Source organism: Purpureocillium lilacinum, assembly GCF_023168085.1.
Source record: "Purpureocillium lilacinum CBS 284.36 DNA, scaffold_3, whole genome shotgun sequence".
Taxonomy (NCBI): domain Eukaryota; kingdom Fungi; phylum Ascomycota; class Sordariomycetes; order Hypocreales; family Ophiocordycipitaceae; genus Purpureocillium; species Purpureocillium lilacinum.
Genome location: NW_027072113.1, coordinates 4,742,009 through 4,768,961, shown reverse-complemented (window position 1 = coordinate 4,768,961; position 26,953 = coordinate 4,742,009). Strand labels below are relative to the sequence as shown.

Here is a 26,953-nt window from a genome sequence, read left to right as displayed (position 1 = left end):
GTTGGTTTTGGGGGGAGAGAGAGGTTGAGACGGGGGAAGGGGAGTGTTTTGGCCATATATCGATAGCGGGAGAAGAGAAACGAACGGGTGAACAATTGATGTGATTGATAATCAAACGAAGTGTGTCGCAACTCCAAAGAGGCGGAGCCGTCGGCGTGATGTTCAATGAATGTAGGCTTGAATGTCGACCCAGGCGGCATGCCTGCATCTGACTGACTGTCCCTGGACCCTCGTGTTAGTGTGACGCCGCCGGGTTCCGATCCCGCAGCCCAAGTGCTCCACCTTTATTCCACACCCGTCATTCATTCATTCTCAAGCATAGGCCGGGTTCGCGCTCACTCATCACTCATCACCTCGTGCAACCACAGCCCGCCTCCCATTCACCAATTTTTGCTCTCCTTCGTTCCCGCGGTTGCCGCAGGCACGAAGCAGCTGGAGGCAGCGCGCCGCACCATACCCCCCCGACGTCAGATGGGTCGGTGAAAAAAGGGGAGCGAGCTTCGGCAAACCTACCTACACTTACCCCACCGACGCGCGAAGCTTGGGTCCCTGCGCAGAGAGTCGGATACCGTACCTTGCGCGGGGTCGACCTGAGGTAGACAGGCGGATAGAAAGACAGACAGACGGACGGGTATCATGGCTCCGGCTGTGGCGGCGGCTGCCGCGTCTGCCGCACAGCCGTCTTCACTCTCGCTCGCCGCGCCCGCGCCAGCCCCGTCGGCACCTTCAGACGCGGAGGCACGGGAGAAGCCGGACAGGGCGCAGGAGCGACCGGTGGCGGCATCGTCGAAGCGCGACTACAAGGGCTTCGTGGCGGGCGTGTTCAGCGGCATCGCCAAGCTGACGGGTAAGAGAAAGACCCCCCCCCCCCTTCTCTCTCTTCACGCTTTGCTCCTCGGGGTAGAGCCAAAGCCCACGCGTATCCCCCGGGGCACACACCTCATGATTATCGGAGCCGGGACGAGTGCTGACATCAATGGGGGTAACGTACAGTCGGGCACCCGTTCGACACGGTCAAGGTGCGGCTGCAGACGACGGACGCGGGCCGCTTCTCGGGCCCGCTGCAGTGCGTGGCCCAGACGGTGCGCAACGAGGGCGTGCGAGGGCTGTACAAGGGCGCGACGCCGCCGCTCGTCGGGTGGATGTTCATGGACTCGGTCATGCTCGGCTCGCTGGCCGTGTATCGCCGGCTCATGGCGCAGCATGTCTTTGGTGCGGCGTCGTGGGCCCCCGGCGCGGGTGACGGGTCCGGGTTCGGCTTCAAGGCGCTGCTGGGGATATGGCCGCCCTACGCTTCATCCTCGTCTTCCTCCTCCGCTGCTGATGCCTCGAAGGCGTCGTCGAGATCGTCGTATCTGCCCCCGCTGGGCCACGGCCTGGCCGGCATCCTCGCCGGCTCGACCGTCAGCTTCATCGCCGCACCCGTCGAGCACATCAAGGCGCGGCTGCAGATCCAGTACGCGGCACGCAAGTCAGAGCGGCTGTACTCTGGCCCGCTCGACTGCGTGGCCAAGATCCACCGGCACCACGGCGTGCGGGGGCTGTACCACGGGCTCTCGGCGACGCTGCTCTTCCGCGGCTTCTTCTTCTTCTGGTGGAGCAGCTACGACGTGCTGTCGCGCGCGCTGCGCCGCCACACGTCGCTGTCGGCGCCCGCCATCAACTTCTGGGCGGGCGGGCTCAGCGCCCAGGTCTTCTGGCTGACGAGCTACCCGAGCGACCTGGTCAAGCAGCGCATCATGACGGACCCGCTTGGCGGCGGGCTGGGCGACGGCGCGAGGAGGTTCCCCCGCTGGAGGGACGCCGCCGTTGCCGTGTGGAGGGAGGGCGGGTGGAGGGCCTACTGGAGGGGGTTCCTGCCGTGCTTCCTGAGGGCGTTTCCCGCCAATGCCATGGCGCTGGTTGCGTTTGAGGGCGTCATGAGGACGTTGCCTTAGAAGGGCCGAGTGAAGGGAGAGCCTTACTGCGTTGATGGAAGAGACGGGCAGGCCAGGCCATACTGGCTTTTCAAAAGGATATGACGGCATCATATACCAGCGACGGATGGGACTCCGTTGGTTTACTATTCAGACACGGCATTACACACATAGATCGAGAGCACGCACACGCTACGGCAAGAGTGCGCAACGCAATTTCACACATCAACGCATCATCACACGAGACAAGAGCAGCAATGTTTTCTCACTCAAAACGGGGTGTGTGTGGTGTTGTATTCCGGACCGTGTGTCCTGTACGTAGCGAACATTTCATCGTCCACCATCCCCAGTCCCACTCGTCCTAGAGAAACATCCCACCACACGCGCTCCCCGTTGTTCGAGCCAGACGGCGTGGGGGTTTTTTTGGCAGTGTGGACTTTTTTTTTTCGAGAGAGAGAGAGAGTATTCCCGTGTCGCAGTGAAGCACACGAAAATTCTTTACTCGTCGTCCTCGTCGGCCTCGTCGTTGACGACGTTGAAGAACTTGAGCTCGTAGACGCCGCGCGAGGTGGAGACGACGCGGAGCCAGTCGCGGAGCTGCTGCTTCTTGAGGAACTTCTTCGTCCTGTGGTGGTGGGTGCGCGGGCGGCGGTCAGCGTCAAGGGGGTCGAGATAGGAAAACAACGGCATTGAAAGCCGAGGTAGGGAGCGGGAGGAAAACCACGTACAAGTACTTGAGGTAGCGGCCAGAGAGCTCGTTGTGGGCAATGACCTCGATCTTGCCCTCGCCGGCCTGCTGGATCACGACATTGTCGCCCAGGTTGTTGGTGCGGCCCTCGACCTTGATGCGGTCCTGGAGGAACTTCTCGAAGGCGGAGACGTCGAAGATCTTGTCGCTAGCGGGCTGCTGAGCGTTGATGATGAACTGCGCGCAACAAAAACCACGGTCAGCCTTCGCGCTCCCCTCTTCCGATTTTTGCTCTTTTCCCCGGCTCCCACTCCCCCCTCTCCCCAGATGCGAATCTGACAAGCTCGAGGGGGAACGGGAGGGAAACAGGGATTCCGTATTGAGAAAACTAACCTTCTTGGTCTGCTTCTGGGCCTTGCCCGACTTCTTCTGCTGCTGCTCGTAGCGAAAAAAAAACACTTAGCCTACTGCACTATATTTCAGGCCCGCGCCCGCCGCGCGCGGCCGACAGCAAAGCGAGTGTGGGTGTTTGTGTGCCATCACGACGGTGAACGTACTGCCTGGGGAGCCATTGCGACTGCTGGTTTTTTTTTCCCGTTTGGTTATGAGTGAGGAGAGGTAAGAACGCAAAGAGGTAGAATCCTGCGCCTGGAGATTTTTAGTAGGTAGGTGGGGAGGGGAGGGAGAAAAAAGAAGAGGTCGAAAACGGTCCCCGATCTGGTGATGGGGCACTTTTCCGGCCCGGGGGACGGTCACTGGCCTCGTGAATTTTGGTGGGCTTGCCAAATTGGGCTGGAAATTAGGGCTGCGACTTGTGGGCCAATGAGCGTCGCAGTCAAGCGTGGGTTTTCCTAGTAACATCACATGATATGGCACGTGATCCGACTCAGAGCGTGTAAGTCGTGGCTCTGCAGACTCGACCAACCAAAGAGTCAAGACTCAACAACTAAATCCCCCGAGATGGAACCCTCATAACGGGTAGATCGGCGCCAGGCAAAGTTTGAGAGACACGCTCGCATTATCCTGGAAATACTGCGCCTCACCGCCATGGGGTGACCTCCTTCACATGGCAGCTGCTCCGGCACTCCAGCCTCGGTCAAATCAGACGCATCAAACATTCGTATATCATATACCATGTCATCGAAATACAGAAACCACATGAGCGCATGATGATCATGGCCGTGAAACCCCATGACCCATCATAGCTCATTCGTACACATCATACATAAATCATCTCTCGTCCGTCCAAAACATGTACCAAACAAACTAGGAAAACGACATCCCTCCACAGGAAACAACGCAAAGATAACATTTTAATTCCCTCCCCCTTATGAAGACGTAAAGAGTCTCTTGACGAGACTACGGAGGCCGCTCGACTTCTTGGAGCCGTCTGCGGCCTTGTTGCGCTCGCTGCGCCTGGCTCGGCGGGCGGCGTCCTCACCACCGGAAGACTGCGAGGCCTTGGGCGAGGTCTTGGACGAGGATGATTTTGGGGACTTCTGCTCCTCCGACGCATGTTCCTCTTGAGACTTGGGGGTCTTGGGACGCGCCTGGTCGGTCGATTGTCGTCGGGAGCTACGTCTGCTGCGCGTGCTGCTTGAGCCCGTAGGTGCATCTGCGCGTGGAGATGCCTCCTTGGACGACGAAGGTGGAATCACCGTATCGCGGATGATGGGTGGCGTTGGCGGCCCGTGTCCCACGATGCCCACAGCGTTCTTTACGTCGAAGAAGCGCTTTTCGGGCTGCACAATCGACTGTTCTCGCTCCACGGTGGCCGAGATCCTGGCCGAGTCTGACCGTGAGTTGCTGGAGTAGCTCTGGCGGCGGGAGGATCTGTTGCTGCGATCCACAGGAGATTCTGCCTCCTTGCTTTTGCGGTCCCGGCTTGGCGTCTGGCGTCGCTCGGCCTCTTTCCCCTTGAGCGCCCTCTCCGCCTTTCGCCTCTCATGATCGGCTTGCTCCTCGGCTGTTCTCCGTCGCCTGCCCGAGCTTCCGGAGCTTTCCCCCGAGTAACCACTGTCTTGGCGTCGTGGAGTTCTCGGGGGGGTTTTGTCTGCACTGGATCTAGCCCCGTTCGAGCGGCGGCGGGAGCTGTGCGATGAGCGTTGACGACCTTCCTTGTCGCCGTCCTCGCCTCGGCTCCTGCTTGAGTTGGCCGACGAGTGCTGCGAGTGTCGGTGCTTGCGGTGACGCTCTCTATCTGGGTCACTGCTCGAGGGACCGAGCTCCCTAGATCTGGCCTCTGTAAATAAGTCAGTAACAGATTTCCGCAGTTCCGTCTCAGGTCCATGCAGCCTTCTTCCACGAGGGACATCATCCTGTGCTTCTGTGGCTGGGGGCTCCAAAACATCCTGCTGAACCGTTACCGGCACTTCGCTGCCACCTTCGACTTCGGACGACCCAAGTCTTGGGCTCTCCGGAGGGCTCAGCGCCTCGGCTGTTGCGTATATCACAACAGCTGCCGCAACTGTGTCTTCGGCTTCTCGAACCGCGCGCTTCTGCATTCGACGCAAGGTCCGCTGACGCTGGAGGCCGACCATCTCTTCGTCAGGGAGCACGACTGCAGGTGTTGACGCTCGAAGCTCGGAATCTTCAGTGGACAATGGACTCAATGATCCCAACTGAGCCTTGCTTTCCAAGTCTGCCAACACATTAGGCGCATCCAACGGTGCAGAAACAGATGCATCATGGACGATAACATCGTGCACAGCAGTGGTTTGAGATGTCTGCACCACGTCCACAGCTTTGTCGTTTGGCTTGTCTGGGACGTCACGCTGCCCTGCCGATGAAGGGCCGTCAGGGAGTGGCGAGCCTTGAGACGGCACCTCCCGCAGCGATTCGATGTTGGCAGTCTTATCAGCCGTGACAGAAGCGACGGCTGGGTCTACCACGACCGAGTCTTTGGGGGAGTTGTCTTTCTGGCCGAGAGCGAGAGTTCCGACAGCGATCCCTGCCGCAGCCGCGAGAGCAGCGGCTCCAACGCCCAGTTCAAGGTGATGAGCTGACGCGTCACCTGATCGGGCATCCTCAGGCTGTTCTCGATCTTGCGCAGCCATCATGGGCGATTGAGTCAAATCAACGCCATCTTTGCTTTCTGCTGTTGGCAATGTACCATCTTCCTGACTTTCCAGCGCATCCACAAATACGAGCTGGTCGGATTCTACAGGCTCTGTGGCTGTTTCTGTAGCAGATGGTACTTCCTCAGGGAGACTCGCGACCACGAGAGTAGGTGGTGATAAGCTTTCGACTTGTGGCATCACCGTGGACTCTTCCGTTTGGCTGTGTAAGTCCTTCTCAGGTGGCTCTGGGGTGCTTGGCTCTGCTTGGCTTTCGAGAGACTTTCCGACCGTCTCCCCAAGAACATTCTCTTCTGGCTCTTGCTGATTGCCACCGGTGTCTCCGGCGGGTTCTTCGGAAGACTCTCCAGTTGTAGCGGGCACAGTGGAATTATCACCAGACGCCTCAGCGGAAATAGGCTGCTCCTCCAAGGATGCAGGGGTGTCGTTGATGGCCCCCTCAAGAACGTCGTGCTCCTTGGGGAGATCGGCCACGGTAAGCGGTTCCGTTTCAATCGAGTCGGTAGACACCCCATTGTCGACAGCCAAGGTGGGTTCTAGAGTTGATTCTAGTGCCTCTTCTAGCGGCATCTCAGCTTCGCCGGAAGGCGTCTCTAAGCCAGGCTCATCGTTGTCCCGTGCTGGTTCTGAGGCAGTGGTCTCAACTTGGACCGGATCCGACTCAACATGATCTTCGGCTGGCTCAACAACGTCTTTCGGAGTATCCAGAATGTCCACGGCTGTCTCACCTACTGGCGGCGTGGCGGAGTCGAGGTGATTGGGCGACAGGTTTTCCACGCTCAACGAAATCGGTTGCTCCTCTACTGGTTCGTCCACTTGCGCAGCCGCTGCAACGTTGACGGGTAAGCTGTCCGACTTGTCCCAATCTGCGTTATCACTTTGCACAGGGGTTTCGTCTGGCTGCTCGACGTCGATGGCCACGACTTGGCCCTCAGCTGGCACTTCATCAGGAGACGCCTCAGCGGCCGTGAGGCTCCCAGCTGGCGGAGCCACTACACCATCAAGATTTTGCGTTGTCTCCTCAGGTTGGATAGGGGCCCCGGCAGCCTCGGCGGTATCACCTGTAACATCGCGATCTTGCTGGCCTGATGGGATCTCTTGGATTGGCGTTTCATGTGGCTGTTCGCCGAGAACTTCGCCAGGAGACTCCGTTGAGCCTTTGTCCAAGCTCGCAACTGACAACTCGATGGACTGGTCAATAGGAGACTCAGCCACAGCCTCAACTATCATTTCCACTGATGACTTCTTGAGGGCATCAGTCTCGACCTCATCCAAGCTCTCAGGTTCAGCAAGGCCCGAGATTTCGACAGCCGTTCCGGTAGATGCAGTGGCAAAGGCATCATCAACACTGTCAGCATCAAAATCGGACAGAGCCGCAGGAGAAACGGCTTTCGCAACATCTGCTGTAGAATCCAAGACAGTCTCCACCCTACTGTCCGTACAAGATGGAGGAGCTTCAAGCGACGGCTCAGAGCCAGTCTTGGGGACATCGGTGACAGTAGCAGAAGTGTCGAGGGGAATACTCTCGGGCGAATGAGCAGGATGCAAGATGACGGGTTCGGAGGACAACCCCGAAGCCGTCGTCTCGGAAGCAATTGCTGGTGGTTCGGTGGAAAGAGTCTCCTCACCAACCGTAGCAACGAGAGCCTCAGTAGCAGCCGTATGGACCTCCCCGATAGCCTTATCTTCGTCGATGACGTCGTCAACGGCATCTTGCGATGTCTGGTCTCGGCTCTCGTTCGAGACTTCTTCCACGTCCACGACTGTGGGCTCAGCTACTGGCTCCGCGGAAGCATCGGTGGAAACGTCGGGCACCATGGTAGGACCCTCGATAGAATCCCCTTGATCAGCGGAAGCCTCAGTGAGAACCTCGCTTGCCTCTCCGATCGGCTGCGGCAGAGGAGCCTCAATGGTGACATCGACGCTCGTCTCAGCACCTAACGCAGTGGAAGTGTCTGCATCGTGATCTTCAGATACCACGATAGTGTCCTCAGCCGGTGCCTCGGTTGAGTCCCTGATGGCCCTGTCACCGGAGGCTTCAAGACTGTCAAGATTGGCCTCACGAAGAGCATCTGCAGGGGGCTGCGCAGGATCATCTGTAGAGGCTTTGGCGAGATCTTGAACAGGCTCTCCGTAAGCCACATCCATAGATGCCTCGGCGATAGCTTCGATAGGCGCCGCAGTGGAATTTTCCACCGCATCCTGCGCGTGTACCTCAACTGCAGCGTCGCTTATTGTCTCCCCAGCATCTTGCGTGGATGTTTCGACAGGAGCCTCAGCTGGAGCCTCAGCTGGAGCCTCAGCTGACGTTTCCAGAAGTGCCTCTGCTGCGGGCTCACTGCCCTCGGAAGGGGCGTCTGCACCTGTCTCGTCATAAGTGCCAATTTCGCCAGCGACAGCGTCGACAGTGGCAGCACTGATTGATGCGGGCTCATCCGGGACCTCGGAAACTTCAGCAGGTGCAGAGACGTCGACGGCAGCCTCCAGAGGCTGTTCATGAGTTATATCCTGGAGGGGGGCCACGTTATCACGTTGGGAGCAAGGCTCATCGACCAGTGCTTCCCTAAGGCCGTCGCTTTGGGGAGCCATTTCCATCCGCCCAATCTCTGAAGCTTCAACAGGGTTTTCAGTCGGAGTATCGACACTAGTTTCATTGGCAACCAGGTTGAGCTTGCCTTCCAGAGAAGCGTCAGTGGCGGCGTCGGCAGGGCCTTCGGGAGCAAGACCGAGATCGCGCCCATCTGAAGATTGAACGGCATCGACGACGAGGCCTTCAACAGGAAGCTCACGGGCCGTCTCAGTAACTGCCTCGGCGCACTCCGTCATGGAACCTGGCGCTACAGCATCATCTACTGTCTCTGCGGTGAGACCAGTGGTAGACGTGATGAGAGCATCAGATGGGCCCTCGCGGCTTACAGACTCCTCTGAATTGTCAATGAGAGTCTCGTCAGGGACTTCTACGGCGACGTCAATATCGCCGACAGGGTCAGTCCCTTCAACCAACGTGGCGGGAGTGTCGTGTTCTGCATGTGGCTCTGTGGCAGTTTCAGGAACCGCTTCGAGGGATGTCTCCAGGGGCTCGTCGATTGGGTCACCTGCTTCTGAAGCCTTCGCAGCGGAAGGCTCAACCGAGTCCTCAACTGTTTTCGTCGCTGTGTGCTCTTCAGCAGGAGGTTCGAGAGCGGCTGCGGTGTCCGAAGCAATTGTGACAGACATGTGCTCTCCAGGAGCTTCTTCGCTTGCGTCTATCGGTTCCTGGGCTGCATCATTCTGAATCACCTCGCTAACCGCATCGTTCGCTTCGTGCTCGGGCACAGGCTCTGCAGGATTGTCGAGGGAAGCCTCAATAGGAGCCTCAACAATAGGCTGTTGGGCAGCTGCTTCAGGAGAAAGCTCCACAGGTATTGCGACATCAGGAGCCTCAACATCGACATCGACGGTAGGAGGATCAATAGCCGTTGCTGGCGCAGCTTCCTCGGGGTCGATCACTGAAGCAGGTGATTCGGCTGTCGTTTCTGGGGCAGCTTCAGCGGAAGTGACCCCAGAAGCCACTTCGTTGCCATCCACCGTTGAGGACTCGACAAGGCTGGCTTCCACAGCAGGCTCGGTGATAGGTGCATGGTCATTGTCAACGTGAGCCTCAGAGACCCCGTCCATCTCTTCCTCGACAGCAGTTTTGGAATCGGCTTCTGGGACAATCTCGGACGAATCGCCCGCAGAATCATCGACCACAGGCTCCTCATTCGCCGATGGATAGGGATCGATGGCGATGGACGTTTCCACCGTGGCGTCAGCTGGAAGTTCTTCGGCTGGGCCCGCAATGACCGGTTCGACAGCGTCCTGGACGAGATCTCCGATTGCGTCCCCAGAAGTTTTGGCGCTTTCCTCAATGCCAGATTCAGGCCTGCCGGGATGAGACTCGACAGTCATGTCTTCGCTCGGAGTTGCAAGGCCGGCGGCGGGATGTTCCTCAGAAGAGCCAGTATGGTCATCGAAAGCATCCATTGCTTCTAGAGCCTCGACAACGTCTTCTTCAGTAACCTCATGGAGGGTCTCCATGGCTGCAACTTCGACAGGAACATGCACGGGCTCTTCTGCATCCAAGCCAGGGTTGTCATTGGCAGCGGATTCGTCAAGCACTTCTTCAGCTGCGCTCGAGGTAGCGGGAAGTTCCACGGGAATGGCCTCCTGGACAGCATCTTCGGTGGGAGTGTTGCTAGCTGCACCGAGGTCGCCTGGCGCGTCGTGGGGCGGCTCGACGACATGATATGATTCAGGAACCGCATCTGTCTCAATAGGAGCTCCAACTGGCGATTCATCGGTAGTCTCGGCCGAGGGCTCAACCGGAGCCTTCGGGGGTTCCTCAGAAGCTCCAACCGCAGCCTCGACGGGAACTTCGGCTATCGCCTCTACAGGATCCTCGACTGGCGCCTCGATTGGTGTCTCGACTGGTGCCTCGACTGGTATCTCGACCGTACCTTCGACAGAGTCTTCGGCCGGAGTTTCGGCAGGAGCTTCTGCAGGGATCTCTGTAGGAATCTCGGCGGCTGTTTCCATAGGAATTTCGGTTGAAGCCTCAAGATGAGCATCAACGGGAGCCTCAATGGGGCCTTCAGTAGCGGCATCGGCATGATCTTCAACGAGAACTTCCTTGGGATCCTCGGCGGAAACCTCGTCGTGTGGTTCTACTGAAGTTTCCGCTGTAGATCCAATAGCAGCTTCAGCAACATCCGTAGCAGTCTCGACAGCAGCTTCAAACGGAGCCTCATCGAGAACCTCAGCGGGGGCCGCAGTAGTAGACTCGGTTTGGGGCTCGACTAAAACATCACCTGCTGCTGCAAGGGGCGTGTCGACCGGGTCCGCCATAACATTTTCGACCGTACTCTCGGCCGGGCCTTCAACATCAGCCTCGACCGGAGCTTTGACAACAGCCTCGACTGGAACTTCGATAGCAGGCTCGACTGGAGCTTCAGCAACAGCCTTTACTGGAGCCTCGACAGGAGCTTCGACGACAGCCTCGACTGGAGCCTCGACAGGAACTTCGATAGCAGCCTCGACTGGAGCTTCAGCAATAGCCTCGACTGGAGCCTCGACGGGGGCGATGATAGCCTCGACTGGAAATTCGGCAACAGCCTCGACTGGGGCTTCGGCAGCAGCCTCGACTGGCGCCTCGATAGGAGCTTCGGCAGCAGCCTCAACTGGAGCTTCGACGATAGCCTCGACTGGAGCTTCGACAGCCTCGACTGGGGCTTCGACAGCCTCGACTGGGGCTTCGGCAATAGGCTCGATGACAGCCTCGACTGGAACTTCGACAGCAGCCTCGACTGGAGATTCGACGACACCCTCAACTGGAGCTGCGGCAGCAGCCTCAACTGGAGCTTCTACATCAGCCTCGACCGAGATTTGAGTCGGAGGCTCGACAGTAGATGTGACGGGGTCTTCCATGGGAGCTTCGGCGGAGATTTCAGCACCAGTTTCAGGAGAAGCTTCGATTAGACTCTCGACAGGGGCCTCAACAGGGATCTCGACGGCTGTGATGATCTCCGGCCGGTCGGTGGCATCCTCTTCCGCAGCATCGTCGGCCACAGTATCCACGGGTACAGTATCGGTATCAGTGGCGCCTTCGGCGGGCGGCTCGACAGGGACTTCAGAGGGCACCTCTCCGTCTTGAGTATCAGCAGGGGCCGAAGGAGTGCTGTCGGTCGCATCGTCGACCACAGGTTGAGCAGCGTCCTCGGAAGACGGATCCACAAGAATAGATTCAGCCTGTGCATCATCACCAAGTGCCTCAGCAGCAACTTCAACGATGGATGAAGTCTCTGGTTCGGCATCTTCTGTAGCCTCTCTGGTGCAGAGGTCCACTGCAAGTCCGTCGACGGTGAGCAAGTCGTTTGGCGCAGCAAGTGTCTCCGCAGGTCTCTCAACAGGTGCTTCTGAAAAAGGTGGCTCAATGATTTCGGTAGAGTTTTCAATCAGTGGCTGGTCGACCTGCTCAACAATTGGCTCGGCAGCGGCCTCAATAACAGGCTCAGTTGCGGGTTCGACGGCACTGTCAATGGCAGCTACGATACCACTTTCCGCTGAGGGCTCGATAGCAGGCTCAACGGTAGACCTGGCTTGAGGTTCGGCGGCAGAGTCCTCTATAGGCTCGATAGTAGGCGCAACAGCAAGCTCGACAGCGGGCTCGATGGCAGGTTCGACAGCAGGCGTGACAGGAGGCTCGACAGCGGACTCGACAGTTGAGTCTACAATAGGCTCGATGGCGGGCTCGATAGCAGACCCATCTTGAGGCACTACGGTAGATTCCAATGTAGGCTCGGCAGCAGGCTCGATGGCATGCTCGGCAGCAGGCTCGACGGCGGCCTCAACAGCATGCTCGGTTGCAGGTTCGGCAGCACTCTCAACAGCAGCTTCGACAGCATGTTCACCCATAGGCTCGACAGCAGACTCCACTGGGGGCTCAATGGTAGAGTCCGCTACAGGATCGGCAGCAGACTCGACGGCAGACTCGACGGCAGGCTCGACGGCAGAGTCTGTTTTAAGCTCGATAACAGGCTCGATGGCAGACTCGGCACAAGGGTCGACTGCAGGCTCAGTTTCGGGTTCGGCAGCACTAGCAGTAGCAGTTTCGACAGCGCTTTCAGCGGCAACCTCGACGGCAGGCTCGATAGCAGACTCTATAACAGACACGGCTGCAGGCTTCTCTGCGAGCTCGGCTGCAGGCTCGACAGCAGCTTCAACGACAGTTTCGGCACCAGGATCGACAGGAGATTCGATGATGGACTCAGCCGCAGACTCGACTGCGCTTTCAACAGCCGGCTCGGCAGCAGGCTCAACAGAAGGCTCGAACGTGGAATCGGCTGCCAGTTCAACGCCGGGATCATTGACGGCATCGACGGACGGCTCGATAGCGTGGTCGACGGCGGGCTCTACTGCCGTTTCGACAGCAGGCTCAGCGACAGGCTCAGGAGCAGGCTCAGCCGAGGAAGACTCGACGGCAGCTTCGACTTCAGGCTTGACGGTGGGTTCGGGAATGGGCTCAACAGCGGTTTCAACAGCAAGCTCGGTAGCAGGATTGACTGAGGGCTCGGCACCATCGACTGAGGACTCGACGGCAAGCTCGCTAGTAGGGTCGACTGCGGCTTCGACTGCTGTCACAGCAGCAGGCTCGACTGCGTGTGCAACAGGAGTTTCAACGTCGGGCTCCAGTGAAGAGTCGACTGCAGGGTCGACTGCAGCCTTCATGGTGGGCTCGACAGCGGGCTCAATGGCGGCCTCAACAGTAGGTTCGGCAGCAGGTTCGACTGGGGGCTCGGCAGGAAGCTCAACAGCAGAGTCTACTGCGGGTTCGACTGGGGGCTCGGCAGGAAGCTCAATAGCAGAGTCTACTGCGGGTTCGACTGCTGTTTCCACGGCAGGTTCGGTTGTGGGTTCGATTTCTGGTTCGGTTGCAGGCTCGATTGCAAGCTCGATTGCACGTTCGACTTTTGTTTCGGCAGAGGCCTCGAGGTCATTCACGGCAACCTCCCCAGAGGTTACAACCGCAAGAGACGTAGTTGCCGTCGTTGAGTCATGACTGTCCTCGGCCACCTCGACTGATGAGGTCTCAATAGCGGTATCGGCTGAAAGATCCGACAATGGCTCTGTGACGGACTCAACCTGAGTCTCCTCGTGAATCTCCTGCACAGGCTCGTCGCCAGCTTCGGCTGGGGGCGCGACGTCAACCTCATCCCGAGTCGCAGTTTCGACAACCGAGTCCGCGGGGGCGTCCGCTTCTTCGGACCGTGGAACATCCGCATCTGCCGCCTCGGTGGAAAGCTGAGCAGGTGTTTCGACTGAGGGCTCATGCTCCACTTCAGCCGAATCCTGCGCTTTGTCTGAAGACTCACCGCTGATGGCATCCGCAGCACCATCAGCGACGAGAGTCGCGTGCGGGGAAGCAGTCTCCTCGCTTGCTACCTCGTCACTAGTTGTGGTCTCGTCGAGAGGTGACGCAGTAGCAAGGGGAATCGTATCGCCTTCTGTCGTGGCATCTTCTGCCGCATCTGCAGCACCGACACCTGGGATAAGAGAAGTGTTCGGCTCCTTTTCGGAATCGATGGCTTTGGCTTCGTCACTTCCCTCCTCCACCTCCGTTGCGTCTCCAGGGGACACAGGCTGAGAGTCGCCTGTGTCATGCGCGCTCAGATCTGCCTGTTCAGAGTCCTTAGGGGTTTCGTCGAGGTTTTGCAACTCATCGTTGTTCGCAAGTCCTTCTTCAACGGCTGGCATGTCCTTGGACTCGATACCTGGTACCTCATCAAGGCCTGCCACTTCCAGTACCTCCACTTCCGCTGGCGCCGTCGAAAGCTCCTTGTCCGTGGCAACAGCCTGGTCTGACTCTGGCTCCTGCGCGAACTCCACTTCACCAGGAGCGCTGTCCTTTTCTTGAGGAAGCTCCACGGCTGCAACGGCGGGCGCTGCCTCGACGCAGCTGCCAGTTGCAAGTGGCTCTTCTCCAGACTCCAGAATTGGCGCAACTGGGTTTGCTCCGGTCGATGGGGCCACCATCTCGTCCGCCGTCAAAACAGTTTGGGGGGTATCTGTGTGTTCGATGCAATCCAACGCCAAAACGCCATTGTCCTCGACATCCACGACCGGTTGGAGCGTGGAGTCTCCAGACCGCTCCTGAAAACACAAAGGGGTATCATTGAAAGAACTTGGATCCTCACCTTTCTTCGACCGGGTTGCGTGCTTCTCCTCCTTGGGCAATGGGATAGGCCCGACGGTGTCCTTGCTTTCTTCCTCCTCGGTGGCTTGGGTAGCCTCTTTGGTCGTATCTTCCGGCTTGGCCTCCGGCTCCGGTTGAGCATCCTCGGCTTCTGGGACTGCGGCTACCGCTCCGGCTTCGGCGTCTTGCTGCTCATCAGCGACGATCGGCTCTGGCTCATCTTCAGCCAGCTCTTTGGGGGCGTCTTCAATGGGAGCCGCGGCAGATTCGGCTTGGCTTTCCTGTTGCGGCTCCACGGACCCCTCGCCAGCGGCTGGAGTTTCTTCAGTTGGGGCAGCCTCCTCCTCCGCTGCTGGGGCATCTTCAACCACTGGACCTTCGTCGACCGCTGGCGTTTCCTCGACCGCTGGCGTTTCCTCGACCGCTGGCGTTTCCTCGACCGCTGGCGTTTCCTCGACCGCTTGGACCTCATCGGCCGCCGGTGTCTCCTCGGTGGCTGGGATTTCTTCCGCTGCGGGAGTCTCCTCGGTGGCTGGGATTTCTTCCGCTGCGGGAGTCTCCTCCTCGACTGCTATGGCCTCTTCAACAGCTGTGGTCTCCTCAAGAGCAGGAGTCTCGTCGACAATGGGGGTATCCTCAACTGCTGGGCGCTCCTCAACAACGGAAGTATCCTCGACTGCTGGAGTCACCTCCTCGGTTGCAGCGACTTCCTCAACTGCCGGAGGCTCCTCCTCGGCTGCTGGAGCCTCGTCAACAGCTGTGGCCTCCTCAACAACGGGAGTCTCCTCGACCGCTGGGGCCTCTTCAGTTGCTGGAGTCTCCTCCTCGGCTGCAGGGACTTCTTCCGCTGCTGGAGTCTCCCCTTCGACTGCTGGGGACTCTTCGACCGCGGGAGGCTCCTCGATTGGCGTAGTCTCTTCCACAGGCGCAGAGGTCTCAGCTTCAGCTTCAATGACAACTTCCTCGGGAACCTGAGGATCTGGCTCAGCAGTCTCCACCTCAGCAGGGGCTGGTTCGGCGTCCGAGGCAGGAGCGGCTTCCACTGCAGCTTCGGCGGGCTCTGCGGGCTCTGCGGGCTCTGCGGCCTCGGCGGGTTCCTTGGCCTCTGGCTCAGGAGCCGCAACGGCTGTCTCCGCCGCATCTGCGGCGGCGTTCTCGGCGGGAGCTTCGGTAGTTGTTGGCGCCTCCTCCTGGGACTCCGCGGGTTCAGCAGCTGCGGCTTCGTCTTCAGGCTTGCCTTCTTCAGCAACAGGCGCCTCTTCATTTGCTGGAGCGTCGTCAACGACAGGGGCGGCAGCAGCCTCTTCGTTGGGCACAGCAGGCGCCGATTCGTCTTGGTGCTCCTCAGGCTTTGGCTCGGGCGCCTGCTCGTCTTCGCCGTCGACCTGAGCGCTGACCTCGTCTGCATCAGGAGCAACCGGCTCGTCCGCGGCGGCAGGTTTCGCTTCATCTGCTGGAGGCGCTTTCTGAACGGGCTCTTCGGTCGGCTCTTCAGCTGGCTCCTCGGCTGCCTTTGGCTCGGCGTCGGCCGCTGCCTCTGGGGCCACTGTCTCTGCGGGCTCGGCCTCTGGTTCCTTCGGAGGAGCAGAGTCGCTGTCCGCCACGGGGGCTTGGTCCTCGCTCGCCGCTTCGGCAGTGGGCGCGGGAACCTCATCAGCAGCGTCTGGCTTCGCGTCCTCCGCAGCAGAGTCGACGGGTGTGCTCTCGCCCGCATTCTCCTCAGCTGGCGGGGAAGATTCGCCTTCTACAGCCACTTCGTCTGCCTTGACTGGTTCTGCTGACTGAGGTTCTTCTGACGCAGGCTCAGCTGCCTCTGCCTCGGTGTGCTCTGCCTCCGGAGTTGCGACGCTGACCTCTTGGGCCCCTTCCTCAGGATTTGCATGATCAGGGCCATCCGTCTTCTCTGCAGCGTCGGGCTCCACAGGCTCTTCACGAGCAGGAGGTGCCACATCTTCACCGACTTGGTCTGGCTTCTCATCATTATCAGCTTCTGCAGCCGCATCCTGTTCCTGAACCTTTTCGGCGATTTCCGGCTCTGCCTCTTCAGGAGCGACATTCTGGGTCTCGTCGTCTTGCGTAGCCGGAGTGCCGTCCTCGGCAGTATCAGTTGGAGTGACTTCTGTATTCTCGGCTGGTGCAGAGTGGTCTTGGGGTTGATCTTCCACCTCTGGCTCATCAGGCGCAACTTCTGTGGTAGACGCCTCAACAGCGGTGGCAACAGTCTCATCCTCCGCCGTCTTGGTCTCTGCAGAGTCTTCTTCTGGAGCTGCGGCAACATCATCGGTCTGTTGCTCCTCAGTCGTCTCTGCGCCAGCTTCGAGAGGCTGCGATGCCTCTGCAGTGGCCGGAGGCATTTCGTCCTTGGGGACAGCATCTGCCGCAACCGCCTCAGGTTCCTTGGAGTCTGAAGTAGCGTCGGCAGGGGAATCTTCCGTCGGTGCTTCTCCTTCAGCAGGTTCCGAGGCGTCGAGTTCATGCTTGGCAGCTTCCGCTTCCGCGTTCGCGTCCGCAGGCTCAGCCGCTTCAGGAACGTCGCTGACCTCTGCCGCCTCTGGAGCAGCCTCAACTGCCGGAGTTTCCTCTGGAGGGCTATCTGCGGGCTCCTGAGCCGCCTCAAGAACCGGCACAGGCTCCTCTGACGTCTCTGGCTGTGCGTCTTCGGCGGTCGTTGTGTCCCCTACTGTAGGGTCCGGATCCTGTTCCTCTGCTTCAGGAACGGGGTCGCTCGATATCTCAGCAGGTTCATCTGCGGCTGGAGCCTCCACAGCGGCAACTGGGGGCTCAACCGACGGCGGCTCTTGGGCAGCCTCAGCGGCCTCTTCCTTGGGAGCGTCATGTGTGGGCTCTACGACGGGAGCGTCGACCTCTGCAGACTCTTGCGGGGTGTCTTCCGCCGCAGAGGTCTCCTCTACCGTGGCCTGTTCCTGTGCAGGAGTCTCTTGATGTGCCTCTTGTCCCTCCTTGACATCAGACGACTCTTCGGCCTTTGCCTCCGAAGCAGGCTCTGCTTCCGTGGGTGCAGCAGCTCCGTCCGCTGCAGGCCCATCGTCGGAAGCCGAGCCGTTTGCCTCAAGAGTCGTCTCTTCCACAGATTCAGGACCGGTGTCCTCCGGTGCCTTCTCGACATCGGACTCCGTGGCAGGGGTAGCGGGAGGCTCAGTCACAGCCTCATCCCCGTCTGTGGGAGCGCTTTGGCTATCGCTCGCCTCCTCGTTTGCGTCGCCGGAGTCATCACCGGCAGTGGCAGACGGGGGTGCTGCAATTTCCTCTTCTTTCTCCGCAAAGTGGACTTGCTTAATAGCTTCGCCATCCTCTGCATCGTTCTTTGCTGCCTCGGCGGTCTCTGTGACCTCGGCAGTGGTGACTTCTGGCTCTGGGCTTTCTTCAGTATTTTTGTCGACCACTGGCTCTGCATCCTCAGTTGTGGCAGTCTGCTCCTCGGGTGCATTGACTTCTGACTCAACCACAGGCTCTTGGGCTGCTGCGACGTCTGTGGGGGCATCTTCAGGCTTTGGGTCATCTTCTGCTTCAACTGGCGGTGGTGGTAGTGGTTCCTGGGCAGCTTCATTCTCCGCCTGTGCCACCGGGACAGTGTCCTCAGGAGCAGAAGAAGGAGCAGGTTCTTGGCTCTCGGCGGCGTCGGTGGTCTCAGGCACGGGATCTGACTCCTCAGTGTTGATTGTCGGATCCTCCGAGTGGCCGGGCTCCGAAGCAGGCTCTTGAACTGGGGCTGCCGCCTCTTGGACAGCAGGCTCGCTCTGTTCACCCTCCGCCGGTGCTGGTGTTGCGTTGGTTGAAGCATCGGTGTCGTCTTGCTTGGGATTTTCGGGAGCAGCTTCGGGAGCAGCAGGAGCCTCAGTTGTAGTGGTCTCAGTTGTTTCGGGCGAGGTAGCATCCTCAGCAGTGGGAGACTCATCAGCTGCTGGTTCCCGGACCTTTGGCTCTTCTGTAGGCTCTTGGCTGTCAGAGGCTGGAGCCTCCGCGGCTTGCTCCCCTGTAGCCGGCGCAGGCTGAGGCGCCTCGGAAGTGTTGACATCAGGCGAGGCCGTAGCCTTTTCTGTCTCAGCTGCTTCATTCTCAGGCTCCTCCGGAGAGGCTTGTATATCTTCGACGGCGGGGACCTCGTCGCTGGATGCAGGGATGTCAACGCCCTCATCTGTATGCACGTCCGCCTGTGGAGGATCGCTAGCCTCCGCGGGGCCGTCTTGGACAGGAGGTTCGGGAGTTTGCGAATCACCTGATGGTGGCTGCGCATCCTCTGGTGCCTCTTCTGTAGGTGCTGGGGCAACGTCCTGTTCCTGGGCCTCTACCTGGGCAGTCTGTTCTTCGGGAAACTCTTCCGCAGTCTTTTCGTCGGTTTCGGTGGCAGACTTGTCGACAGCTTCAGCCTCGACCTCTTCTGAAATTTCTTTGGATTCTTCAGGCGCTTCAATTTTGGTCGTGTCTGGCGATTCGGTCTCAGGTAGTTCAGCGGGCTCAGGGACAGAGTCTTCAGGCGCTTCTGGCTCTGCCTCTGTTGAAGCTTCAACGGTAGGCTCGGCCGGAGGCTCAGTGGGAGGTTCTTTGGTTGCTGCAGCCGGGGCTACTTCTGCAGACTCGGCTTCTGTTCCTTCAGGGGCCGCAGCAGGGGAGTCTTCAGAGGGTTCTGGCTGTGCTTCTACCGGAGCTTCGACAGTGGGCTCGACCGGAGGCTCCGCAGCGGCTTCTTCAGGTGCTCCAGGCTTGGCCTCCTCGGGCGCCTCCGTCTTTGCCTCATCCTCGGCTGCAGCTGGGGGCTCTTCCTGCTCCTCGGCAGCAGCAGGCGGCTCAACAATGTCGACTGGGGCAGGTGCCTCAATAGCTTCGCCTCCTCCCTCCGTCTCGGAGGGCTTTTCAGCTTCCTCCGGCTTAGTCTCCATCGGGGTTGTCTCGACTGGAGCCTCAGGTTCGGCTGGAGTTGACTCCTCGGCAGGTGGCGAAACAGCAGGCTCTTCAGCTGGCGCTGGCGCTTCCGGCTCGGCGGACTCTGGATCCGCAGGCCGTGCCTCGTCTGCTGGCTGCCCCTCCACAGGAACTTCCTCTACTGCGGCAGGCTCTGCCTCTTTGGAAGCAGCATCATCACCGGCTGGGGGCTCGGCGTTATCGCCGGTCTTGGGTGCGTCCTCGGTAGCAGCCTCGGGGGACACAGCAGGCAGGGGTGCGCCTTCAGTGACAGCCTCAGGGGATTCAGCGGGAGAGGGTGCGTCTTGAGAAGCTGGCTCTGGAGAAGCCTCTGCCGCGCTCGCCTCTGGTGTCTTTCCCTCAGTCGACTCCTCAGCGGCGACTGGCTCTGACGCAGTCGCTGGCGCTTCTGCCTCAGGCTGAGGCTCGGGCGACGAAGGGGACGTGCTGCCTTTGCCGCTCTTCTTGTCCTTCTTGCCCTTCTTCTTCTTCGATGGGCTGCCCTTAGGGGAGTCGTCGGCAGGTTCCTCAGATGTTTGCTTGCCCTTCTCCGGGGAAGAGGGCGGCGACTCTTGGTCCTTCTTCCCCTTCTTGCTCTTCTTCTTCTTTCCGCTTGGTGACGATTCAGCGCTCTTGTCGTCGTGCTCGGGGTCGGCTCGCTGCTCCTCCTGGCCTGCTTCCGCTGACTTGTCCTTGGCCTTCTTCTTGTCCCTCTTCTGCTTCTTCTTGTCTTTCTTGGATAACGTAGGAGCTTCTGCCGGCTGTGACTGGCCCTCAGCTAGATCCTCACCCAAGGCGCCACCTGTATTGTTAGTCTCTTTTTCCCTGTCAGGTGCCTGTGGCATGCCCCTTACCTTGGAGCTCGTCCTCGTCCTCCTCGTCCAAGACCTCCTCATCGGAGTCGGGGGGTTGCTGGAAGTACTGGATATTAGAAAAGTCAGAGTACTGGACCTGTGACAAGTTCGTCCGGTATGGACAGAACTCGACGTTGGGGCCGAAATCCATACTGATTCTGGCGTGTCCACGGCAGGAACCTCAGACCCATCTGAGTGGGCGGGCTGGCCAGCGGTTATACTATCGACCTCCATGCAGGTGCGCGGGATTGGGTTGTCGGGTAGATGCAGGAGGGTACCAATCAGGGTATTGGGAGCAGGACTTGGGCCTTGAGGGGGCTTGGGACACAAGGATTATGCAATGCAGCAGCCGCGGCCTGCGAAGAGGTCCAAGAATAAGCCAGCAGTTTACTAAGGCGAGAGGTGTTTGGGCGATGCTGTACAGGATCGAGTGCTTCGTGCGTGCGATGCAGGACAGCACTTGCCTCGAGGATTCTGCGAACGGGTGGGAATCCTGCCAGGTCATTGACGAGGCGGCGACCAAATCACCGGGCCTGTCTTGTCTGTTTACTCTGGTGCTCGGGCCCATGGACTGCCATGGCCGCCGGATGCGCGTTCCGGTGCGCTCACACAGCGGTGGTGATTGTCGTCGCGGCCGACCGACGACGACGAGACATGGGGTCGGTCCCGCAACTGCGCGAGAGTCGCGGCCCCATCAACAGCCATCCCTGCCCAGAGGCCATCGTCGCCTGCTCAAGTGACCACTCGACGGATGTCGTGCTTGGGGTCAATTGGCCCGCGCCGCGGGCATGGACCGACACGTCGCGTAGCGATTGGGCTCTCGAGACATTGTGTGAGTCGCTTCATGCCGCGTCGAGACGACATGGGGGCATATGGCTGCCCGACGGCGACGACGACGACGACAGAGGCAATGTGGGCGAGGCAGGCCAACGGCAAGGTGCTTGATGCGGTGACGCTCGGTTGTGTTGGGCGTCGATGCTGCTGCTGCTGCTGCTGCTGCTGCCACTGCTGCGTTGGCGGGTGGGCCCGGGACCCTGGATCACTATCATGCACGGCGATGGAGTCGACCGACCCATGCAGATGGACGGATGCTTTTCGTACCGCCGAGCAAGAGTCGTCGAGTGACTGTAGCTCCCGCTCGTCACCCGCGACGCCAGGCGGAATCGCGGGCCACTGTGCGCGCGCAGCTTCGCGGCCACCACATACCCGGCCATGCAACGTGGCTCGCCCGTCACAACTCGTCGAGCACCCGTCCGAGGGCGATCCAATGCAGTCTGGTTAGGCAGTTGCAGCCGTACGACCACCACCCTAGGAGGGCCGCATCCGGGGCGGGAACGACGGGCGAGATGGTCGCCGTGTCATGCCACGATACGAAAGTATCACGACCTCTCTCTCGTGTGCCGGCGTCAAGCAAGGTCGGCGCCGCTCTCGTCGTCGTCGTCGAGCCATATGGTGTACAAAGTGCTGTGAGACACCATTGAGTGACCATCGACCATGGGCCTCGAGTCCAGCCCCCGGTGCCGCGGGCAGGGGTCCAGTCTGCTAGTCTCGCCGCCACAGACACAGAGTCGAGCTTGTCGAGGTCCACGACTCCACCTCCGAACGGCCACCGGACGTCCGGGGGCTTCGCGACCCCCGTCACCGCTTTCCGGCAAACGCGTTGAGCAAAAACAATTCCCAGAAAGGCAATTGAGGAGGCTGGGCGTCTCGGCGGTGAGAGAGAAAGTCGGCTGCTTTACGGAGGTGCAGGAGTCACGGGGTCAGCTGCCCATGTGGAAGCGTGGTGAGGCCATGTTGTTTGCGTCGCCCTTGTCGGCTGGTGTTGTGTGTTTCGCTGTGCAAAAGACATCGGATCGCGAGGCAGGCGCGTCGCAGCGAGCCCCAACAACTGCTGCCTTCCGCTCCCAACACAAGGGAGTCCGTGCTCAATACTTGGTAGCAAGCGTAGCATCATGCAGAATCGCGCGCCCCGGGGACCAACAGTCCGTCATTGTTGACTGATTACTTCTTTTTTCATGGTATCTCGTCATGACCTCATCCTGTCTAGCACTTGGCAGGTAGTTACGTCTCGCTTCCAGCTCAGGCCTCTCCACAATCCGTCCGTAATGTCGCCATATCCTCCGCGGTTTCGCCCCCTCTCACTCCCGCAGGAGTTTGGCATCTGTGGCTCGCGACTAACAGGTGCTCCGTGACCATGCCTGCCACGTCTGGCAGTGCTCGACGTAGCACAGCACAGTGCTGTACTAGCAGTCGCATGGCTGCCAAGGCTTCCTCCTTCCTACCAGTCGTAGTTGAATGTCGTTGCAGCGGGCGGACCCCGCTGGACTGGCGCCTCCGGCCTCTTCGCGTACGCCGCAGCAGTCGGCCAAACCTATGGTGCCGCTGCTTGCGCTTCCGCCTGTGCCTTGGCCTTGTCCGTAGCGCTGGGCGCGTAGCTAGCCTGTGCGCGGTTCCTCTTGATCACCTCCTTCACCTTCTCCTCAGCCTCGTCCCAGTCATCCGTGTCAAGGCGAACCAGGTCGATGCCGAACGCGCTGGCGATCTTGCTCAAAGCATCAAAGCTCTTCTTGTCGTAGACGAAGCTAATGCTCACGCCGACGCGGCCGAATCGACCCGTGCGGCCAATACGGTGGAGGTACGTCTCGGCATCCGGCTCGCTGTCGCCTCGTCCCTTCATGGGGATATCATAGTTGATGACCATGGAGACGCTGGACACGTCAATGCCGCGGGCGAGAACATTGGTCGTGATCAGGACTTTATTTTCGCCGTTGCGGAACTTGGCAAGCAGATCGTCTCGCTCATTGCCATCGAAAGCGGCATGCAACGCCGAGACCTTGTGGCCATCAGCGACCATGCGGCGTTGAATCTCGTTGGCGCTTTCGCGTGTCTATGTAGCCCGGATTAGTCAAGCACGCAAGCACAGCATCCGCCCGAGACTAACCTTGACAAAGATGACAGACTGCCCGATAGTCATAAGCCCGTACAGCTTACAGAGGACCTCATATCGTGTGTTGTCGTCAGGGCAGTCGATGAACATCTGAGAGATGCCCTTGACCGTAAGCTCGCTTCTCTGCAGCTTCAGGGTATGCGCGTTCGGCGCAAACTTGGACGCGTAGTTGTTGACTTTGTCGGGGAACGTAGCTGAAAACAACAGGATCTGGATATCCCTTGGAAGCATGCTGCAGGCCCTGCGTTAGCGTTCTATGTGCATATGGGGAAGCGAGCTTGACCAACCCTTTTACTCTCATGCACTGGTCGCCAAGACCCTGCTGGTCGAGCATGTTGTCCGCCTCGTCCAAGACAAGAACTCGCAACTTCGAGACATCCAGCTGCCTGCGACGAACGATGTCCATGACCGTGCCAGGCGTGCCAATAACGACGCTAGCGCGGACAGGCTCGCCACGAGGGAGGGCACCAGGAATCGCGGGGGCGATCTTGAGGTTCTCGACGAAACGGCCAATAGCAGTGACGACACCCTCAATCTGGCGAGCGAGTTCTCGGCTCGGGGCCAAAACCAGCGCTTGGGGCTGCTCGGGCTGACTGAAGTCGACCCGCGACAATATCGCGGTAACGAACGCAGCCGTCTTGCCAGTTCCAGATTGAGACTGTGCCAGCATGTTTCTCGGGGGATCGCTAAGCATCAAGGGCAAAGACTTGCCCTGGACCTTGGACGGCTTCAGGAATTTGAGAGCCAAGAGGCCCTTGAGGATGGTCTCGGAGCTGCGGTATCAAAGTGGTCAGTTCAGAAGCTCATAAGCACAGCAATGCCGAGCACGGGAGACACCTACAGGCCTAGGTCCTGCCACGTAGTCGCCGAGTGAAAGGGCGTGGCTTCATTGTCCTGAAGCTCACTGAGCGAAACCTCAACATCCCACTCTGGCTCATGTAGTCCCGAGCCCCCAAGGGCTTCGACAGTGCCATCAGCCTGGGCATCAGCAACGGTGGGGTCGGCAGCAGGAGTCTCCGCGGCCGCCGGGGCCGGGGCCGCATCAGTCGCGGCCTCCTTCGGGTCCGTGATTCGGCTGGCGAGGTCTGACATTCTTGCTGAAGAGGGTCCGCGGATTGTGTGTTAATGTACGGCGTGGGCGAGATGTGGAGAGGAGACTCTCGGATTCGACCAGCCGAGGATCGGGAGGTGACTCGAATCGCCCGCGAGTATCGGTGGAAACGCGCAGTTTAGCCTCGCGAAGGAGTTAGATGCGGGTGTCAGGCGCGCGAGGTGGCTGCGTGGTTTGCTCCAAAGGCAGCGTTGTGACTTCTCAGGGTGACGTTGGAGCTCGCCGAGAGCAGGGACGGGTGGATGATGGACGAAATTTTGGTGGGGTCATTGGAGGGGCACTGGCGGCTACAGCTTGCGTTCGCCGCGCAGCTCCCGCAATTGCCAGGGGGTTCTGCCTGGGCCGCTGTTTACCCGACGCAGCTGCCTGCACCCGGCAAACAGCTCCAGAGCTCCACCTGCAAGCTATCGAAGTAGCCATCCCACCTCAACCTCTGTGCCTTGAGCGCGACTGCCTCGACCCGCGTCTGGCAACGACACCGACATACGCAACGTAAATCAGAGTCTTTTTTCCTCGAAGCCCTTTTGAAAGAGTCCCAGTATTGCTGGATGAGGCGTGCTGGAATCATAGCCGCTTTGGCTTGATCGAACCAGCTCAGCCATCATGGCCGACCCCCCACCACCCGCTCCCGCTCCTCGGGGAGTTCTGTCTCTCTACGATAACATCGAGGACCCGAACGACCCCAATCCCCCGGGAACGATATCCGCGGCGCCAGTCGTCTACAAGCAAGAGCAAACCTCGTCGGCGGAGGCCAAAAAGACCACCAACCCAGCTCTGCTGTTTCAACCTCAGATTCGACGCCCCCAGCCGAAGCAAGCAAAGGGCTTCAAGGGCGGCTTTCCGCCGAAGATCATCCCTACCGGGGCAGCTTCCGGCGCTGTGCCTCCCGTAGCAGCAAAGACTACTCTGGCGGATTGGGCGCCAACGGAAGAAGACGAATGGATGTACGGCACAGGTGAGAAACGCCAGCGCGGCGGTCGAAAGAACAAGAAGAAGAAGCAGCAGCAGGACGCCCGGCAGGAAACTAATTGGGAAGGCTTCTATGATGCCAGCAAGCCAACTGGCGTCGATGAGTACGTCAAAGGCGATGAGAAGATAGGCGAAGTCCTTGACTGGAGGGAGTTTGTTCTTCAGCGTGGAAGACGCCGCTGGAGTGAGTCTACCAGCGATGACGAGGAGCACGGCCGACATATGCCAAGTAAGCAACCACTGCATCCCCTGCCTGCGCAATGGTTCTAATAAGTCGTCAACAGGCCAGTTTGCCCCTCCACCTTCGGACTCGTTTGCACCTCCCGCGATTTCCCCCCCGAAGCCTTCACCAGACGACCAGACCGGTGAGGATGCATTCTCCCGCAGGGCTGCCATGGCCTCATCGCACGCTCACTCATCTCTCTCCCTTTCCCCCGCGCCGCCTATTGCTACTGCGCCGCCTCCTCCGCCCCCGCAGTTTGTCCAAGCAACACCGTCTCCCCCACCGACCGACGGTGCGGTCATCTCTCGGGCTCCCGTGCGATACAATGTACAACAGCCTACTGAAGCTAACGATCGCGGTGGAGATTCGTTCTCCCCAACTATGCTCGGCTCTGGCGAGGAAGGCGACGATCAACAGCCTAGATCGAAGCGGCCAGGCCAGGCGGGCTTCGCGCAACGCCTCATGAGCAAGTACGGATGGACGAAGGGCACGGGCCTTGGCGCCAACGAGTCCGGGATCGTCAATCCTCTTCGTGTGCAGGTCGAGAAGCGCCGTAAGAAGGCGGATGCCGATGGTGGCGGCTGGGCTGAGCCTGGTGGAAAGGGAAAGATCCTGGGCGGCAAGCGAAAGGATGAGGATGGCAAGTTTGGCAAGATGTCTGAAGTTATAGTTCTCCGCAACATGCTGGAGAACATGCCTGATCTCCAGTCTGAGATCGCAAACGGCCTTGGCCAGGAGATTGGCGAGGAGTGCGGAGAAAAGGTGAGCACGATCCTTCAGTATCTAACACCTGTATGCACCGATACTGACCGTTACATAGTACGGCCGTGTGGAGCGCCTCTTCATCGATCAGAACGCTCGGCAGGTCTTTATCAAGTTCACCGATCAGGTGTCCGCTCTTCGAGTAAGTGTCTCCTTCTCAAGCAGTATGAACCTTCACCAGCTGACCTCTCGCCATCGCAGGCTGTCAACGAGCTCGACGGACGCATCTTCAACGGCAACACCATTATGCCAAAGTTTTACGACGTCGAGAATTTCGAGCGCGGCGTTTACACCGCCGAATAGACGGTTCTTCAGCAGACCCCTGCCCCCTGGCAGGATTCGCAGGATTCGCCCTCTTCTCCGGGGATCAGACCTTTCGAAGGAGGGGATGGATCTAGATGGCAGCATGACGTGTATGCAATGATACCCACTGTGAGATAGTCTTGTCTCTTATATGCTAGTACTTGTTTGAGTTACAAATACGGCCCTGCCGGCCATGCGGCCCCTTGGCGAAACACCCAGTGCGCGTGGTGCTGCGGGTCGCGTGCTCATCTTCCGAGGGCAGTGGAATGTTTCTGACCACCTGCGCCCGTTGCCCCTGGCGCACAATCAACAAACACAATGGTAATTGCAAACAGAAACATGACGGTCGTGACAACGCGACTGTACGGCCGACGGGATATCACTCCGCCGCGCAAAAACTCCTGTCCATGAGAAATCCACAGTCCGTATGCCGTTGCAGTCGCGAGGCAATCAAACAGTGTTACAGAGGCAAA

At 59.4% G+C, this 26,953-nt stretch overlaps 5 protein-coding genes across 5 annotated transcripts; 2 read left to right on the top strand and 3 right to left on the bottom strand.

Annotated features, from left to right (window-relative positions):
* Positions 1 to 636: 636 nt before the first annotated feature.
* On the top strand, positions 637 to 1,937 carry PLICBS_005010 (uncharacterized protein; the record flags this gene model as incomplete). Its single annotated transcript, XM_018325582.2, has 2 exons — positions 637 to 847; positions 994 to 1,937. 2 exons carry the CDS (start codon positions 637 to 639, stop codon positions 1,935 to 1,937), a joined length of 1,155 nt encoding a protein of 384 aa, XP_018175334.2.
* A 477-nt stretch (positions 1,938 to 2,414) lies between these two features.
* PLICBS_005009 (60S ribosomal protein eL22) lies at positions 2,415 to 3,176 on the bottom strand (the record flags this gene model as incomplete). Its single annotated transcript, XM_018325583.1, has 4 exons — positions 2,415 to 2,541; positions 2,645 to 2,841; positions 2,998 to 3,033; positions 3,162 to 3,176. 4 exons carry the CDS (start codon positions 3,174 to 3,176, stop codon positions 2,415 to 2,417), a joined length of 375 nt encoding a protein of 124 aa, XP_018175335.1.
* A 756-nt stretch (positions 3,177 to 3,932) lies between these two features.
* On the bottom strand, positions 3,933 to 20,316 carry PLICBS_005008 (uncharacterized protein; the record flags this gene model as incomplete). Its single annotated transcript, XM_065600636.1, has 2 exons — positions 3,933 to 20,113; positions 20,166 to 20,316. The coding sequence occupies 2 exons, from the start codon at positions 20,314 to 20,316 to the stop codon at positions 3,933 to 3,935; spliced, it is 16,332 nt and encodes a 5,443-aa protein (XP_065456708.1).
* A 2,220-nt stretch (positions 20,317 to 22,536) lies between these two features.
* PLICBS_005007 (RNA helicase required for poly(A+) mRNA export) lies at positions 22,537 to 24,204 on the bottom strand (the record flags this gene model as incomplete). Its single annotated transcript, XM_018325585.1, has 4 exons — positions 22,537 to 23,052; positions 23,107 to 23,344; positions 23,400 to 23,885; positions 23,954 to 24,204. 4 exons carry the CDS (start codon positions 24,202 to 24,204, stop codon positions 22,537 to 22,539), a joined length of 1,491 nt encoding a protein of 496 aa, XP_018175337.1.
* Positions 24,205 to 24,826: 622 nt separating this feature from the next.
* Positions 24,827 to 26,480, top strand: PLICBS_005006 (uncharacterized protein; the record flags this gene model as incomplete). The annotated part of the gene is made up of 4 exons (XM_018325586.1): positions 24,827 to 25,421; positions 25,477 to 26,177; positions 26,236 to 26,319; positions 26,379 to 26,480. The coding sequence occupies 4 exons, from the start codon at positions 24,827 to 24,829 to the stop codon at positions 26,478 to 26,480; spliced, it is 1,482 nt and encodes a 493-aa protein (XP_018175338.1).
* Between the last annotated feature and the right edge of the window lie 473 nt (positions 26,481 to 26,953).